The sequence below is a fragment of the Nelumbo nucifera genome, chromosome 2 (genome assembly GCF_055504915.1).
Source record: "Nelumbo nucifera cultivar China Antique chromosome 2, China Antique-T2T, whole genome shotgun sequence".
NCBI lineage: Eukaryota > Viridiplantae > Streptophyta > Magnoliopsida > Proteales > Nelumbonaceae > Nelumbo > Nelumbo nucifera.
Window position 1 is genome coordinate 2,476,393 of NC_142650.1, and position 19,176 is coordinate 2,495,568.

Consider the following 19,176-nt stretch of genomic DNA (forward strand, 5'->3'; position numbering starts at 1 on the left):
TTCCCATTTCTCATGCCTTTGTTTAGTGGTTCAACGACTCCTGGGGGATAAGATTTGTTTTTCAAAACAGAAAACAACTGCCGCATCATCAAAACCAATACAAATTATAGCTGATGTGGTGGTGGTGGCTGTTTTTATTTATTTAAAAAAACAAAATCAAACTTGATGGCCTAGCAGACTTCGGATCTCTTGCCCACGAGAATTCTATCCACAATATAATATTCTCTTGAATTAGGAATATCTTCCGGATTAACTCTATGTGTGACTGCAATGTTATGTGGATAGACATGAGCAGAATTTGTGTGAACAAAAAATCTGGACTCATGCAAATTAAAATTAAAGCACTCGCTAGGCGTTATATAATGGGATGGCCAGATGGGACACAAGAAACGACTAGTTGTTGCAAATTGAACATCATCTCTTCTTTTTTTTTTAATTCGGTGCCATTAATAACTTTCCTTTCTTGCAAATTGAACATCATCTTTTTTCCTTACCCCTTTTTTCCTAAATTGCTGGTTGTGAGATTTGATTTCACGTCAACACTAGAACAAACCAGCTAACACACCACCAAGTCAGCCCTCAGTTAGCTCATTGCTCATTGCAACAGCAGTATGAAACAATATCTAAAAATCAATCCTAAAATAGAACGGTTTTTACCTCTTGAGTTGCAGATCAGTGGTTCAACTACCTGGTTCCAATGGATTGGTCTATGACATCATCACAAATATAATAAAGTATTTAAAATATAGGGGTTTTTATAGTTCAGTCCACCCCTAGGGTGGAGCTAAGATTTCTAGGGGTGGACTAAATCCTCCCGTGGATTGATGCCAAATTCACAGGCAGGATGCGGGTTATAAGGGGGCTACTAATAGACTAGGAGGGGGCTGCAATTCAGATTTTGCGAATATATATATACAAAAAAATTACTAGTCAACAAACCATTGTCAGGGTCGAAGGTTCAAAACACTTACACCATCTAGATCAGCATAAATCAACGATTTTTTGCAAAATAAAATAATGGGCTGGTGATGGATGGACCCCAGATAGCTTGGATCGAACAAGCATAAATGAGACCCAGAAAAGTGATAATTAGACCCGGGTCAACAACGTTTTGAAAACATTGGGATGAAATAGTGTGCTGCAAATGAAAATGATATCTAATTGCCCGAATTTCAACTCAACAAATTCTATCCGATTAAGGATGATTGAATTGCTGAAATCTCCCGTTGTTGAAACCTCCCCTCCCCTGAAGTTTGGTAATTACAATCCAGTCAATTATCTTGGGGGCCTTGTCCATAGCCAGAAACTAAAATAACAAGAAGTCAAAACATAAATATAGATCATAGATTTTTTTTTTTTTGATAATTATATAGATCATAGATTTTCCGCTATGAGGCTATTTGGCTAATAGCCAAGGGTTGCAAAATGGAAGGTGAGATACAGTCCCATGTGTGAAGAGGCACTAACTAATATACCTTTGAAATGTAGTTTTCTACATTTAAAGAAAAAGAAAACAAAATGAGTAAAACTAATTAAAATTGAAACAAATGACAAACAGATGCGACCTACAAAAATACATAATTACATGCCAAACTTGGAGAAAGATGGAAAAGGAAAAAAAAAAGGAGATTGAATCAGAAGATGGTGTCGATGGTAAGCTTCCTCTTAGAGGGAGCCTTTTCTATAATTTGCTTCTGTAGATCCATGAATGCAGACCCTTTGTGTGCGAATAATCTTCGAAGATTGATCACTGAAAGCTCGCTAAAGCTAGCAACTGCAATGTCAGCTTGGACAAGCTCATACCTGCATATTCAACTCAGAGCCAACAGGACATGTAAGAGTCGTATTGTTAATTTCAATTAACATGAAAGTAGTACAAAAATCAAATAAATAAAAAGGGTTCAACTATGATATGGGAAAAACTTGCAACCACTCAACCGGCATCATAATAGCGGTAACCAATCAGATGGTATTCACCAAAATTCACGAGAGGGTTTTGATGCTAGTAAGAATAGGGCTCTAATATTGTTAAAGCCATCAACAGGTCTAGGGAAATAGATCAGGAGAGTATCAAATACATAAACATTGATAACTATTAAATATTGTTCGATTTATAGATAATTGTTGATATCCCATTTATCTTGGGAATGTTGTTAAGTTTTGATGTCGTATTAATAATACCTAGGATTAGGATAACATATGCCATGCAGTTTACTTATGGAAGATATCCACTTATCACCATCCCTTCTGATCAATGTTCTTTCAATCATTTATCTCCTCATAGGGAAACTGAAAAATACTTCTCCAGCTTCAACAATCATATAGACTGCTTTTATTGTTACCAATCAAAGAAAAATTCATCCACATAGACATGTGTATATATATATAGACACACACACACTCAAAATCTAGAAAATTGTGAGGAAACCAATTGGTTATATAATTAATTTGATCATTGTATAGAAAATTTATTAGCAAGATACATACGCAGGATGAGCACCAATTAATGCCACAGCCATCATTGTACAGTTGTGAGCAGCCGTTATGCCTCTTGGATCATCCTCAAAAACTACACATTTTGATGGTTTCCGGTCCAACTGCAAATAGATAGTCACTAAACAATTATTCAATCCTACTTGAAAAGAAAAAACAACTAAAAGAACCAACTTTGGGGAGGTTTTGTTCTCTTAATTCCTGGATTTTTTAACCAATACCCCAAGGTTCACACTCAATATTTTCACTACACCTTTAAGGATCAAATTGGCATGAAGCATCTTACACACACACCAAAAAAAAAGCTGGCATGAAGCATGATCCAAGGTTATGAAGTCCAACATACCTTTAATGAAGCAGAAAGGAATCTATGAGCTATAGATTCCATCCCATCTTCCTCTGTCACAATTACCTGCAACTCGAAAAAAGATGGAAGTCAGTTCATTCCAAACAAGTCAACCATATGATCTACCAACTATAGGAAACCACAGTGCACATCTAGGACATAGGATGTGGATCCACCATTTACTATGTTTAGTGGCAGATATCCCAGGCCCACAAGATTTAATCAAACCATCCAGTACACAAAGTAGCCAAGGCTAAGAACACAGATGTACAATGCAAAAGGAGGGAATTGTACACACCATATTCCTTAAACATTTATACAGGTGTTTATGTTTAATGCAAGAAAGCATGAAACAGTAGATTAAGGGGGATTGCAGTGGAAATGGATTTCCTGGTAATAATTGTCAAAGAAAAAGAAATAGCAGAGTTTGAGACATCCCTCCACCCCTAAAAAAGGGGGGGAAAAGAAAAGAAAAAGGTGTGGTGTCTGCGAAAGAGGTGAAGGTTTCCAGACAAAGGACCTACACCAAGCTCCAAATAAACTAAACAAAAAGAAAGAGAAGCAAGCAAACTATAAGTCCCTACAAAAACAAGTATTACAACCTAGAAATTACTGCTAATCCCTATAATTATTCTTCCTCCAAATTTATACCTTCAATGCTACTCCTTCCCATAGGTGAAGGTTTCCAGACAAAGGACCTACACCAAGCTCCAAATAAACTAAACAAAAAGAAAGAGAAGCAAGCAAACTATAAGTCCCTACAAAAACAAGTATTACAACCTAGAAATTACTGCTAATCCCTATAATTATTCTTCCTCCAAATTTATACCTTCAATGCTACTCCTTCCCATATTGGTTTTGAGGCCAGAAATCCTTTTGGAAAACCTGATAAAAGCAAGTAGGTTTCTAATCCCTTCTACCCATCCTCACTAAAAACATGATTATATCACCTACAATCTGTAAATGGGAAACCAAAATTCTCTCCTGCCCAACAAAATCTGCTCTAAGAACAGGTCTGATAAGGACACTGGCTACTAGTGTAAACAAGAACAGTGAAATATGGTGACCTGTCTATAGAATTTTAGTGCTTGTCAATATTATCTTAGGCTTTTTTTCGGATTTATCTTTATGCAATTAATGTGCAAATTGATGAAAACTTCAATTAAAACTATACAAATTATGTGTACCCAACAAAAAGGTTTCAATATACCCCCTATACACTAGTTCAATCTGTTAGAATGTTAGAGTGATGTTCGGCTGAGTTCTTATTAGCCCATTCTTATGTTTAACTTGTCTTGTAACTGGGCCTGTATTAATGGGCCTAATCCTGTTTAATGATTTAAGTCATCTGGGTGTCCCATCACTAATCAGGGGCATCCCAGTAATTTCTTGTACCTTGTACTATATTCATCTATAAATAAAGGACTGGTCGACTAGCTAGTACAGTTCGACATTCTCTTCAGTTCTGTGGTTCTCTTCTCTTCTTTGCTACTTCGAGTATAGCTCTTCAAATTACATGGTATCAGAGCATTAACTCATTCCTAGTTTCAGCAGGCGCACTCTCTTCTCTTGCTGTCTTTTCATCTTCTCTCTTCCTTTTCTGGGTTGCTGCAGTGAAGACCTAGGAGTGTAAGAGAGTAAAGCAAGTTCGAACCTAGGGTTTCTCTTGGTTGTAGGACTCAAGGGAAGTAAGACCCAGAAGTAGATGTCCTACTAGATTATCTCTAGCAAATAGTAGCTATTGGGCTACTAAGAGAGGTCTGTATAGGACAGACCTAGTTGAGGACTGATTTCAGCAGTCCTAGCACTAGCCGAAAAGGGGGAGAGCTTCCTCTACAGTTGCAGCTTCGTGCTCCAGCAAGACTTGCGCAGAACAAGTGGTAAAGACTTAGCCTTCTCTACAGTTGCAGCTTCGTGCCCTAGCAAGACTTGCGCAGAACTGTGGTAACTTCAGTTACAGATTTTCTTCAGGTCAGTTATCAGTCCTACTTAGTGAGCTTCAGTTACTGCACTGCACAATTACTTCAGGTCGCAAAACAAGCCCTAACTGAAGTAACTTCAGTTACTAGCATTGTGAACTGGTTCAGTTACAGCCCCTTACTTGCTACTTCGGCCAGTCCTAAACAGCACTGCACAGTACCCGAACTGTGAACACTTCTACCAGCACTGTGAACACTGTGACCACTTCGGCCAGTCCTAAACAAAACCACCTACAGCAATGTAAACAACTCTTGGACTGAAGTCAGGATGTCCTCACTATCCGGTGAAGTTTTCTCTAGAGATAACAGACCTGTTACAAGGTCCTCAAACCTGGAAAACCCTAATCTGCACAGCTTGCAAATTACAAGTGTGCTGCTAGATGAGTATAACTTCAGAGAGTGGTCTGTCTCAGCAATGCTGTTCATTACCTCTCGCGAGCTCATAGGCTATTTGGATGGAGACAAGAAACAACCAGAAATTTGCAGTCCTGAATACACCGTGTGGCGCAAGGAAAATGCCACAGTCATGTCTTGGTTGCTGGCCTCTATGACTCCTAGGGTGGCCAGAACTGTTCATCACTTCCCCACAGCTGCTAAAATTTGGGAGAAAGTATCTAAGACATATGGCCAGAAAAAGAACAATGCTAGAATCTACAGGCTGAACCAAGACATTGCAGCCCTAAGGCAAGGAGACATGTCCGTGGCAACCTACTTTGCAACACTGAAAGGCCTCTGGGAAGAGCTTGACCACCATTTGATTTTGGATTGGGAAAATGCTAATGATAAGGGGAGGCATGACAAGCAGATTGAGGAGGGCAGAGCCTTCAAGTTTCTGGCGGGTCTTGACCCTGTATATGAAGGTATAAGGTCATAGATTCTAAGGAGAGATGAATTACCTGAGCTTCACCATGTCTACTACCTGGTGAGGAATGAAGAAGTAAGGAGAAAGGAGATGCAAGTTGACTCCCAGACACAGTCAACAGAACTACCTGGAGAACATTCAGCCTTAGTCTCCACTAAGGGGAATAGATTTTCAAACAAGAAGTCCCTCAAGTGTACACATTGTGGTGGTGAGAAACACACAAAAGAGAATTGTTGGGTCTTGTACCCTCATCTGAAGCCAGCTGCTCTGAGAAAGGACAAAAGGCAACATAAGGGCCACACAGCAAGTGGGAATCTTGCCACCAACAATAGTAGTGACAACTCACAGAGTACTCAGATAGTGTCATCTTCCACCGCAAGGCAGGCTGCCAACTCCTCTGGACCAAGTACTTCGAGCTTCACAGCTAGTGAGGTAGAGGTTCTCAGCCGGGCATTAGCCCGTCTGAAGAACAATTCTTTAGCTTCCACTTCTCTTGCCAAATCAGGTACAGCCTCTACATTTAGTGCATCTAGTTCCATTAATTCTACCTCTTCGGTGATTGACTCCGGAGTCACTGACCATATGACACATATGTCCTCCTTATTCTCTACATATCATTTGTTGTCTGGCCAGGATAAGATGAGAGTAGCTGATGGGTCCTTCTCCACCATCTCTGGAAAGAAGGTGGTTGACCTAAGCAAGGATCTCTCTCTTAAATCAGTCCTACATGTTCCTAGGCTTACCTCAAATATGTTGTCTGTTTCAAAGCTTACGAAAAATTTGAACTACAGTATAACTTTCTTTCATTCTCATTGTGTCTTTCAGGATAGATTGACGAGGAGAACGATTGGGAGTGGTCATGAGTATGGGGGCCTCTACTATTTTGATGAAGATGTCAGCTCAGCCTTGCAAGCTTCTACTACTAGTCCGGAAAGTGTGGAGTCAATAGCTAGGCTGCACTTGTGGCATGCTAGGCTAGGTCATTTGTCATTTTCTTCCTTAGCAATGTTGTTTCCCGAATTATGTAAGGGCATTCCGAGTCAGAGTTTAATTTGTGATGTGTGTCAAATGTCAAAACAATGTAGATCAATGTATCCAATTTCTAGTAATGAAATTCAAGCCCCTTTTGATTTAGTTCATTCTAATGTTTGGGGTCCTTCACCCATTGTTTCCATTGATGGCTTTCGTTACTTTATCAGTTTTATTGACCATTATTCTCGGTGCACTTGGATTTATCTGTTAAAAGGACGTGATGAAGTTCCCCGGATAACTATGATGTTTTGCAAGATGGTTGAAACACAATTTGATAAAAAAGATCAAACAATTCCGTTCAGACAATGCGGTTGAATACTTTGAAAGATCCCTGAACTCATTCATGGAAGATGCAGGCATGTTACATCAATCATCATGTGCTTACACCCCTCAGCAAAATGGGGTTGCTGAGCGCAAGAACAGGCATCTATTGGAGACAGCTCGAGCCCTTCTTTTCCAGGACAATGTGCCCAAGCAATATTGGTCTCAAGCTGTTCTCACTGCATCATACCTGATAAATCGGATGCCATCTAAGGTACTGGGTATGAAGACCCCTTTCTCTGTTTTGTGTCCCACTCTTCCAGAATTTCCTCTTCCCCCACGGGTTTTTGGCTGTACATGCTTCATACATGTGAAGGATCAAAAGACCAAACTGGATCCTAAGGCTACAAAGGGAATATTTTTGGGGTACTCTCCTACGCAGAAGGGGTATAAGTGTTATGATCATGTCTCCAAGAAAAAATATGTCACCAGGGATGTAGTCTTTTTTGAGTCTCAACCCTATTTCTAGTCTTCTCATAATCCTCTTCAGGGGGAGAGTAGTGGGTTGGAAGAGAATTCTCATTCTCCCTTCTTTTTTGTTCCCATTTCATCACCTTCCACTACTACTAGCTGTAACATTCCGGGTCAACTTAGTGAGACTTCCACTGTGCCAGTTGCTTCTTCAGATTCGGCCGATGCTTCTAAAGGTTCCAGTAAACAAGAGAAAGAGATACTTACATACAGTAGAAGGAAGAAGGCCCCTCAACCTCGTGATTGCAACCAGTTGAACTAAGATCAATCTGTCTCTGCAATCCAAGGTAATTCTGACTCACTCAATTCATATTTGGATCTTCCTATTGCTCTTCGTAAGCCTATTCGTTCTTGTACCACTCGGCATCCCATAGCTAATTATGTTTCTTACTCACACTTATCCCCTGCCTATCATTCCTTTGTGTCTGCTCTTTCCTCTGTATGTGTCCCTTCCAGGTATTCAGAGGCGGCATCTGATCCAAGGTGGAAAGAAGCCATGAATGAGGAGATGAAAGCCCTAATGAAAGCAAGGACGTGGGAATTGGTAGACCTACCAGAGGGGAAAGGCATTGTTGGGTGCAAGTGGATATTCACAGTAAAGCATAGGGAAGATGGGTCAATTGAGAGGTACAAGGCCAGACTTGTGGCAAAGGGATTTACACAAAAGGAAGGAATTGACTACAAGGAAACCTTTGCCCCAGTAGCAAAGCTCAACACAATTAGGGTTCTACTGTCACTAGCAGCAAAATTCTCTTGGGAACTTCATCAGTTGGATGTGAAGAATGCCTTCCTAAATGGTGATCTTCATGAAGAGGTATTCATGGAACCCCCACCTGGATATGATGTTGGAAAGAAGGTATGTAAACTAAGGAAAGCATTATATGGTTTGAAACAATCTCCCTGGGCATGGTTTGAGGGACTTTGTTTGGCCATGAAGAAAGTAGGATACACTCAGAGCAGTGAAGATCATACATTGTTTACAAGGAGACAAGATGACAAACTTACAACACTCATTGTGTATGTGGATGATATGGTGATTACTGGAAATGATGTGAAAGAGATGAAAAGGCTGAAGGAGTTCTTAACTTCAGAATTTGAGATCAAAGACCTGGGAAATCTGAGATACTTTCTTGGAATTGAAGTTGCTAGATCAAGAGAAGGAATCTACATATGTCAAAGAAAGTATGTGGTAGATCCTAGAGGAAACAGGCATGATGGGGTGCAGGCCAACAGACACTCCAATAGAACCAAGCCATGGATTACAAGAATCAATGGGTGAGGAATACTGTGATAAGGAAAAGTACCAAAAGTTGGTAGGAAAACTGATATACTTATCCCTTACTCGGCCAGACATTGCCTATGCGGTGCATGTTGTCAGTCAATTCATGCACTCACCAAAGACCCCTCATATGAGAGTAGTGGAAAGAATCCTCAGATACTTGAAGACTTGTCCAGGGAAAGGAATTCTATTCAGAAAAAACAGTAGACTTGAAATTGAAGCCTACACTGATGCTGATTGGGTTGGGTCTATTGGAGACAGAAAATCAACCTCAGGTTACTGTACATTCTTGGGAGGAAACCTAATCACATGGCGCAATAAGAAGCATAATGTTGTGGCTAGATCAAATGCAGAAGCAGAATACCGGGCTATGGCACACGGGGTTGCTTAACTCTTATGGCTCAGGACTCTCCTTAATGAGCTTGGTATCAAGACTGAGGGTCCTCTCAAGCTGTATTGTGATAATAAAGCTGCTATCAACATTGCCAACAATCCTGTGCAGTATGACAGGACAAAACATATTGAAATTGATCGACACTTTATTAGAGATAATTATTTCAGGAGAACTCTGTGTGCCTTATACTCCATCAGAGATGCAGATTGCAGATGTATTAACTAAAGGGATGGCATCAACGAAGTTCAGGGACATACTTGGCAAGCTAGACATGATTGATATCCATGCTTAGCTTAAGGGGGAGTGTTAGAATGTTAGAGTGATGTTCGGCTGATAAGAGTTCTTATTAGCCCATTCTTATGTTTAACTTATCTTGTAACTGGGCCTGTGTTAATGGGCCTAATCCTGTTTAATGATTTAAGTCATTTGGGTGTCCCATCACTAATCAGGGGCATCCCAATAATTTCTTGTACCTTGTACTATATTCATCTATAAATAAAGGACTGGTCAACTGGCTAGTACAGTTCGACATTCTCTTCAGTTCTGTGGTTCTCTTCTCTTCTTTGCTACTTCGAGTATAGCTCTTCAGATTACACAATCTATGCCATAAATACAACACTTAATAGAGTTCTTGTAACATATCCTACAGCCACAGGTAACTTCAGTTTCCTTGTAGTGAATGCTCATAACTTAGTTCTCTACAATAACCCCCAACCTGGAAATATTTTTTTAGACCCATCCGTTGCAGAGCTTCAACCAAATTTCTCCTGTCAAGGCATGAAACAACAGCACAAGGGATTCGAGCTGTAGAGACTGCATCCAGCCATTCTTCTAATCCTTCCATGGGTTTATTAAGCTGAAAAAATGAACAGGTCAGTGATGTTTCAATGAAATTTGTAAATGAATACATTCAAAATTTACACCAGCAAAATCAATTGATCACAAGAGGTCTCACTTTAAGAAGATTTTCATAATATAACTGTGACAGCCTAGACTTCAATCTGTCTAATTCACCTCCTGCATTGTCCCAAAGCAAAACCTGCAAGTTACGAAAGATTTATCAGGATCTCAAAAATGAAGAGTTGACTTTTGACACAGAAAGTAGCAGAAACCATCTTTCTTCATAAACATAAATTTGCACAAACAAAAGTCTTGAACAAGAAAAAAGAAAAACAATAAATAAAGTCCCCTTAGTTTCTTTCTCTTTTTTACTCTTTCCATCAGATATCAGGCATACAAAAAGTAACAGTCAGCATGAAGAGTCACACAACCATCTTTACAAGCATGAAATAAAGCAACTGAAAGAGAATTTCCAGTGGACATCCATAGGCAAATAAAACTAAAATGCAACTGTTTTCTTCACTCTTTCTGTTTATGATATGCAAACCAAGGGCCCAAAATTCAGAGACAAAATAAAGAAGTAACTAGGCAATGCATAAAATTGTGCCATGGGAAGCTGGACCATGAATGATAGTCTAACTGAAATAAAGCAATACTACTGACCCAACCAGATGAAGCTTCAATGATGCTTCACTGCCACCCATGACAAAGAAGCTATACTATTACAAAATAATCATGACAGATCCCAAAATATACTGTTGGATGTCCATAAACTTCAAATCCAACATTTTTGGAAATAAGATACACAAATCTTCTACAATGTATTTGGTAGTTTCTTTCTTTAAGTTCCAAAGATTTCTTGGAGAAAATAAGAGAGAAAAAAAGAGTAAATCCCCCCAATTCCTAAGATGAGATAAACTTGCAAACCTTCTTCAGTACATGATCAGCACCTGCATAAAGCATTAATTTTTGCGCATTACCATCTTCAGGAAGGTCCTTTCCTGCATAACAACAAAAATGCTAGCAGTTATACATGGGTAAGAGCAAAAATAGCCTTGGTTAACATGCAAAAGTAAATAAAAGAATCAGGCCTTGCATCCAGTGCTAGAGAGGTTAAATTTCAATATATTGGGTTCAGGACTCTTATGTCAATGAATGGAGGCAGGAGGATAAATGTTACTGGTTTTTACAAGTTATGGATGTTTTTATTCCTACAATACCTTCTTTATCAGATATCCAGACCCATTCTAATTAGAATATTAGAAGTAATTGCTTTGGAGAATAAATCTTGGTACCATATCTACACATTTAATCAGTGATGGGTCAGGTTCAGAGTCTTCAGACCATTCCTGGTCCCATCTGAAATTAACTAGTGGATAGCCCTAGGAATACCTCTCCAGAATACCAAAGTGGCTGATGAGATGCATTTTCTCAACTAGCCCACTATTTATGGAGATACAGCAAAAAAGCAGGCACTAGAAACAATAGCTTATAGAGTTTGACATTCCACTTTCCAGTCTTTAAATATCACTGAAAGTCGCATTAAAAATAAACTTACATGCCAGCCATGGATCCTTGGCATCTACATCATAATATGGAGGCTGCTTATTGATTGGTTTTGTACAATCATGAACATGGAGATGACATGCATTATCACAGTCAGTGTTGAGTTACTGTTATTTCATTCCCTATTATATTCATTTTGTTACAACAATACTTACTGGCAAGTAAGTTCAAGTCAATAGTTTTAAAAGTGAATATGAAGGGTCAGCCATATTCTGTTCATGTATATTGTGAAGAATTTAACTTTAGCTAAGGTCATGTAAGACTGGGAAAAGTCTATGAATGTCACTTCATAGTCACTAGTGAGTTTTTTTTCTAAAGAGATTTCTCAAGTCCCAACTCATATATCATAAAAAAGATCATCCCTTTTGGTTTCAGAGATCTTACATCTTCTAGTCCTGTTATTAATGATAGCAAAATACAGCCCATTTAACCATGACCTTGATGATCAGTTTAGGACAAGAATGATTCAGAACAAACTAAAAATCTTTGCCTTCTCAAAGAAAAGGTCGAATTCTCTCTATCTTATCCAAAAGGCATACTTCTTAAAGCTAATGTACAAAAAATCACAGGCAAAATAAGGTATAAGTCTTTACGTAAAATATTAATGTTTTCATAAGAGCACATTCAATTTAAAGCAAACATGGTAACCACATACCCTCTTCATAGGCAAGTTGTTTCCAAGCATTTAGCTTCAAGGCACGACTATCTGCCTGGAATGACATCAAATGTCATTGTACTGAGTAAAACAAAATAAATTTACTGAACAATATAGTAAAATGAAGCAATTCATGTCCCATGAGAGCTTTTATGGGAATACAGAATTCCATCAACTAACATATAACCTAAATATCCATCATATACCTCAAGGGAAACAAAGCAATTTGGCAACAATAACATAAATCTAGACAATTTTAAATGCAAAAAAGTTACAAGTATATATCAAAAGGCATATTTCAAACTGAGGCCAAGATATCACATGATAATATGGGACATATGAAAATAATCAGCATATAATAAAGCAAAAATAATTACTAAATTGATTTCTAATACCATGTAGCCATGGAGATGAAAGCAAGGAACTGAATGAAGAACAAGAGCCAGAAAATAGTCATCCAAGCATTGAACCTTATGGTATTGTTCAATGATGCAATTCAAGCTCTATAAGGCACTTGACTTTTGAATCCTAGCAATTACTTGTACAAAGGCCATTATCCAATGTTGGTCCTAGCTATCTTATTAAGAATAGTAATCATAGTCTTGAATATCATTTACTTTAAATGTGACTGATGCAAAAACCATCAGAAGTTGTAGAGCTTGTTGACACAGTAATGTATCTTTTTTTTTTTTGGTAAAAGTGGTGTATCATCTTCTATGTGCATGCGATATCCATGTCGGGATGCATCTGAGTCCAACAGTCCACAAATTGATGAGGGATATTTTGAGTTCATCTTTAGTAATAATTGTATGTTCAACATAGTTGAACATCTAGTAATACCATCTCTCCTTTCCTGTCTTTCATAAAATGCCATCCCCCATCTAGCAATCCTTCCCTCTACAACCTTTTAGTCTTATTCCAATTGATTGGATACATGAGAGGAAGCTTGATAAGACCAAGCATCATTGAATGAAGACAACATGAAGAACCTTTCCACAACATGTTAGAAGGCCAATTAAAACATATCTAATCAAAATAACTACTGATGTTCTTTCCTGAAAATAATAAAAATATCTTTCCACAATAATCATCAGCTATTGCAGGGCTTACTGAAGTTCAATAAAGTCCATGTTAATTGACAGCCCTCCCTTTTAATATATTATCCTTTACAGACCTTAGTCATATCTAACCAATTGCTGTTGAAAACCCTGGACTTTAATCGATTTTAATTCTAGTTGTTTTCCGCTGAAAATCCAGAAACCTTGCTTGAGTGATATTTGCTGGAATGCTCTCAAGTTGTAAGTGCTATTCAGAAAATCCAGCAAGTAGATACTCATTATGTGGACCATCAAGTTGGTGAAATAACCTCGTTCCTTCCTTTTAATGAGTTAAATAACTTGATATGATTATCGAATTCAATTCAGGTAAATACAATTCACATCTAGGATCTGCCTATTTCATCTACTATTTAGTAAGATCGATATTTTGCATAACCTAACTTCCCCCACAAAAGTAAAATCCTATACCTCCAGAAGCTAAACATGAAAACATAATTCCAACAAGAAAAAAAAAAGGTCCAAAAGTAATTACCACGACATTTTCCCAAGAGAAAATTAGACCAAAAGCTTCATCAGGCTTCATGGCATAGCGGATTCTCTGAAGAAATCCTTCCTGTAATCTGTCGTTTAGAAAATCCTGCGCATTAACGAATAGCATTGGTGGGTTATGGTCAATTTCTTGCACCAACCATTGAGCATAATAAGAACATTAAAATTAAAAAATAAAATAAAATAAATGAATTCCAACACAAACGACCGCAATAGTTCCTTAAGTCCTTGGCCCTTACCACATCAACTTTTAGAGGGCCGTTTGGTCTAAAAGTCTCAAAACCTTCGCCATATTCAGCTCCAATTGCCTGAGAAAGAATACAGAAGAGTAAAAATATCGAAAAGAAAATCCTCACTAACGAGAAGACAAGCTAAAATGTTTCTTTCCTCCTGAACATCAGGAATTTCATGAGTTCCCTATTAAGCCCGGAGTTTTTTTTTTTCTTAATGAGAAATTCAGGGCAGGGGAAACAGGCAAAAAAATCTATATGCAGAAATCAAAAAGAAAGGAGGGTCCTCTCTTCGGAGAAAATAAAATGGTATTAGAAACCCCAAGTACCTCTTCCATGAAAACCTTATTCGGTGGAACCGGAAGCCCATCCTCCCAACCATTTAAATCGAACTCCGATGCCTTGCAAATACCCAAATGCTTTACCAAGCTCGGACACTTCCCTCTCTACCAAACTCGAACAAGTAATTATAACAATAAGAAGAATTGGAGGAACAAATTTTTGAAACTTAAAATATTAAACAAAGACGCAGAACAGAGGGAAGGATGCACCTGCAATCTTAGCTTTATAGGGAATTGCGAAACTCGAAGTGGAGAAGTCGGTCTAAGAGGAAGCAAAGAGGAGCTTCTGATAGTACAGTCCATAAGAACAGTCTACGCGGAAGAACCCTCGGAGAGAGAGAGAGAGCGCCTCGCAGGAGCACCTGTTACTGTTAGTTTTTCGCTCTTCCGTTTTTTTTTTTTTTTTTTTCTTTATTTTCTGAACGACTGAGTGGTATGCTATGGATGCTTTATTTTTATAGTTTTGGGAGGTAGTTACGTATTGGATTCATAAATAGATGAAAACCCTTGCCTTCTGAACGTGTCGTTGCCGGTAAGAAGAAGGAATTTCATTTGCATTCAGCAGGCAAACGCCCAAACTAGTGGTTTTTATAATGACGAAAAATTCCCCTAAAATGGACTTTTTAGCCGGGAACTGACTACAATATCCTCCACAATGATAGAGGTGGATGGCGGTCTTTGTTTCTGGCAAAATGGGAAATGGGGCTTTTGGTCATTGTATTGAAAGTTACATTGTCAATTTTTCAGGTTACTATTTGTTTTGTTAGGGCTGTGTGACAGGCCTTCACACTTCACATTCACACCCCCAATGTTTGAGGTTAGTAGTTTTCTTTTTATTTTAATTAGTAGGAAATGGAATTCAGTCGGTGCAAAGTACTTTCAAACAATCATTATAGCCTTGCTCCCCATGAAATAAACAGTCTAGGGCCCAAACCCAATCACCTCCCCTTTAATGGGGATTGGGATTGTTTGGCAAGTCTTTATAGTAGATCTTTTAATAGCCCAATAAGCAAGAAGATGCAGTTAACTTTTGGAGTCTTATCTGTAAAGACCAAAGACTGTTTAATTCGCCTCTACCAGATTGTTAAAAACAATTAGGAATGTTATTTTCAACATGAAAAGACCATTTTTTGATCTTTTGAGCCTTTCACAGACCGAAGACATGCCAAAAATATGCACTAAATACAACCTAAGCTTATTAATTAAGAGTTCGGATCTCTTGCCCATACAAACTGTGCCATATCTACCCACATAACATCACAGCTATACATAAATCCTCCTACATGATATTATGTAGGGAGAGATATTCCCAATTCACGGAAATAGTATATTATAGGTAAAGATGGGAAGAGTTCTCGTGAGCAGGTGAGGTGATCCGGAGTCATTAACTACTTAGGGGGGTGTATCGTCTTATACCGAAATCACCTCCCTATTAACAACTAGTGTAGGTACAAGTGTTCCATCAACTAATCAAGTAGGTTAAATGCACATGGGCATGTGCAATTTCGAGTAAAGGTGTAAATTAACATATTATCAAATTTTACCAAAGCTAATTATTTGCTCTATAATAGTATAGATACTACTATACTTATAGGGCATTCATCAACATGTTTATTTTTCAGAATACTTTTATTAATGTTGCAATTGATTTTCGTCTTGAAAAACAGAATGAAACACGTGGGCAAATACCCCCTAACTAGGGTTGTTCATAAGAATGCCCAACCCGACCAAATCGACCAACTCGGACCGACCCAATCCGAGTCGGCCGGGTTTTCATTCGTACTGGTCGGTTTCGGGTTGGGCACATACAAAAACCGATATCTCGGGTCGGTTTCGGTTTTCACATAAGAAAATCGAAACCGACCCGAACCGAACCGAACTAGTCTTTCTTCTACTAGTTTGGTAGTTCCTACTTCCTAGTTTGAGTAGTCTCCTAATTCCTACTAGTCTTCTAGACTTCTACTAGAAATAGAACGCCCATTAGGCAATTATAATTAGAATTCAATTAATTAAGTGTCATTTTTTAGTTTTTTACCTAGATTAGGCAATTACAATTAGAATTCCTACTAGAAGTAGAAGGCCCATTAGGCAATTACAATTAGAATTCCTAGTTTCCTACTAGTCTTCTAATTTCACTTTTGTCTTCTCTTAAAATCTTCTATTCTCTAACTTAACTTGGTTGGTCTGCCCCCCTCAACTCAAGTCCTCAACTAATTCAGAGTTTATTCGGCTTTGTACAGGAGCAAAACCGAAACCGACCCAACCCGACTCAAACCGACCAGGTCGGTTTGGCCTATCAATGGACCGGTTTCGGTTCCCACCTCTGGTAACCCGACTAGGTCGGGTCGGTTGGGAAAATGCCATGAAACCGACCCAACCCGACCCGTGAACACCCCTACCCCTAACCAAGCAGTGGTTCTAAACTCTATTAATATAAACATGTTAAAAGGGAGTTAGGATCAGCTACCAACACACGGTGCCAACTGTATGCAAACCATCCATTGCAGCCATCCGATGGGAGAGTTTTGTTGGTAGTACATTCATACCCTGCTTAAGAGAGAAAAAAGGGATAATTTTGGTTGTTGGGCCCAATAGCATAGGCTCTTGAGAACTTTTTTTGGGCTGGCTATGTTCACCTATTCATGTCCATGTCTTTCTTTTTTATCAAAATCATGATTTTAAAAAATACCCAGAAATGGAATCATTCTGGCCATTAGTTTCTAGGTCGACAGTTCGAATGGACGGCCCATTTTGACAAAAAAATTTAAAAAATAATTAAAAATAAAGAATGAACAAAACCATTGAATGGGCCAACGGGTCATTGATTGATTTAACGGTTTTTTGCCATGAACCGAGTTTAGGGTAAAATGGAAATGGTTGCCTGAACGGTTTTTGGGCTGAACGATTTGACTATCTAAGTCAACAGTGGTTCGAAAACCATTATTAAAATAAAATAGGGACAATTACTAATTTATCCACATGATAGCAAGTTTAGAGCCAAATTCGAAAATGACTTTTTCCCAATTTTTCTGACAAGCAAGATTTACTTTACTCGTGAAAAATGCTATTTGATTCAAATCCCGATAACATGATATAACTTTACCAAAAAATAAAAGATAAGATGATTTATGTCCACGCATCTCAAATGTGATTTGTGATTGTTTCATTGAGTGTCTGCAGTCCCTGCGTTGCAGGGGCTCGCTCATAAACTATCAGGCTCGAGCTTGATTCAGATTAGAGACTTCAGCTCGAGCTCGAGCTCTACTCGAGTCAAAAGCTCGGAATTTCGAGCTCCGCTACCTTTGATTGCAGGTCTCTCAAGAAGTCGAGGTCTCCATCAATTGCTGAGGTGCCAAATTGAGGTCTCCTTCAGTTGCTAAAGTGTCAAGTTGAGGTTTCCCTAACAGGCGACGTGTCGAGCTAAGGTCTCCCTTAGTTGACAAGGTGTCAAGCTGAGGTCTCCCTCAATTTGTTGAGGTCCTAAGCCGAGATATCCCTCAATGACTAAAGTGTTGAGCCGAGGTCTCCCTCAGTGGTCGAGGTGTCGTCTAGCTCGAGCTCGACTCGAATTAGAGACTTGAGCTCGAGCTTAGAAGTTTGAGCTTGGCTAGGCTCGAACTCGACTACCTTTGATTGCAGGTCCCCTAGCAGCCGAGATGCTGAGCTGAGGTCTCCCTCAGTTGAAGAGAGAGTGGCATTCTTGTAATTTATAAGGAGGGAGAGAGAGAGAGAGAGAGAGAGAGTTGGTAGGAAAAAGTGGCATTCTTGTAATTTTTATGAAAAAAAGACAAAAAAAAAAACACTACTAAATTCCATTTCCCCCATCCTTAGGCCTTACTTACACATTTCAGCTTAATATATTTACATAGATTACTTTAGCATAGAAACAATCACTCGGAATCTGCTGCCCACAAGTTATTCCCACATATTTACCACATAGCACCACCATTATATATTGGGAACTATCTCCCCATGAGTGATAAAAGGAGATATTCCCAATGAGCAGTTGTAATGTGTCGTGGATAGGGATATGAGAACAATTAATGGGTAGCAGATCCAAGCCTAGACACAAGAGCCAACATAAGTTTTACACACAAAACCATAAGAAAATTTGGAATTGGTAATAGAGCATGCATCATAATTATTTTTAATATCACCTCTAGAAAGAGAATTTCAACAAGAGAGAAAAAATACACCGAGGTTAAAAGAAGCCCTAAAACCTTTCTCACATTGAAAAAAGATTTAGTTCACCATATGCAAAATTCAAGAATGTCTTTTTCTTATCTTGAAATATTAGAGAACTCCTGACATAGCAAATATAATAACAGGTAATAAGATAACTAGGACAAAACAAATCACATTTTTCTTGCTTAACAAGCAAAGATCGAAGGCAGTCAAATGATTCAGAAGTTCTTGGAAGCATGGTTTTTAAAAACGAACCGGTGATCGAATCGGTCAGGGGTTGGTTATCGGTTCGAACGGTCCAATCGCTTGACCTGAACGATCGGCCCATTCTGACAAAAAAATTTAAAAAATTGGAAAATAGTCAAAACCATTCAAACGGTTTGAATGATTAACCAGCCGGTTCAGCTGTTTGCTTATCAAAATCAATAGTTTTGGGGGAAAAGCAGGTTTGGGGGAAAACGACCGGTTCCCGGTTTTTCCAGCCTGACCATCCGGTCCGATCCGGTTTTGAAAACCATGCTTGAAAGTTAAAGCCTTCCATATAGGAAGTACTTCTCAAGGCCCATAATGTAGTT

At 38.6% G+C, this 19,176-nt stretch overlaps 1 protein-coding gene across 1 annotated transcript; it reads right to left on the minus strand.

Moving 5' to 3' along the window:
- Nucleotides 1–1,448: 1,448 nt before the first annotated feature.
- Nucleotides 1,449–14,976, minus strand: LOC104594535 (Haloacid dehalogenase-like hydrolase (HAD) superfamily protein). Its single transcript, XM_010254856.3, has 11 exons — nt 14,627–14,976; nt 14,405–14,521; nt 14,085–14,153; nt 13,829–13,933; nt 12,239–12,293; nt 10,945–11,018; nt 10,133–10,216; nt 9,893–10,033; nt 2,840–2,905; nt 2,488–2,597; nt 1,449–1,803 (listed from the first exon to the last, which is right to left on the minus strand). Exons 1-11 carry the CDS (start codon nt 14,717–14,719, stop codon nt 1,635–1,637), a joined length of 1,083 nt encoding a protein of 360 aa, XP_010253158.1. The 5' UTR covers nt 14,720–14,976; the 3' UTR covers nt 1,449–1,634.
- Nucleotides 14,977–19,176: the final 4,200 nt, after the last annotated feature.

Bases quoted from the DNA above. Each gene is read 5' to 3' on its own strand.
- LOC104594535 (XM_010254856.3), bottom strand. From the start codon at position 14,719: ATGGACTGTACTATCAGAAGCTCCTCTTTGCTTCCTCTTAGACCGACT. The intron at 10,034-10,132 runs GTGAGACCTCTT...TCATTTTTTCAG, and splicing joins ATTATGAAAATCTTCTTAAA to CTTAATAAACCCATGGAAGG. The intron at 2,598-2,839 runs GTATGTTGGACT...ATCTATTTGCAG, and splicing joins TCCTTTCTGCTTCATTAAAG to TTGGACCGGAAACCATCAAA.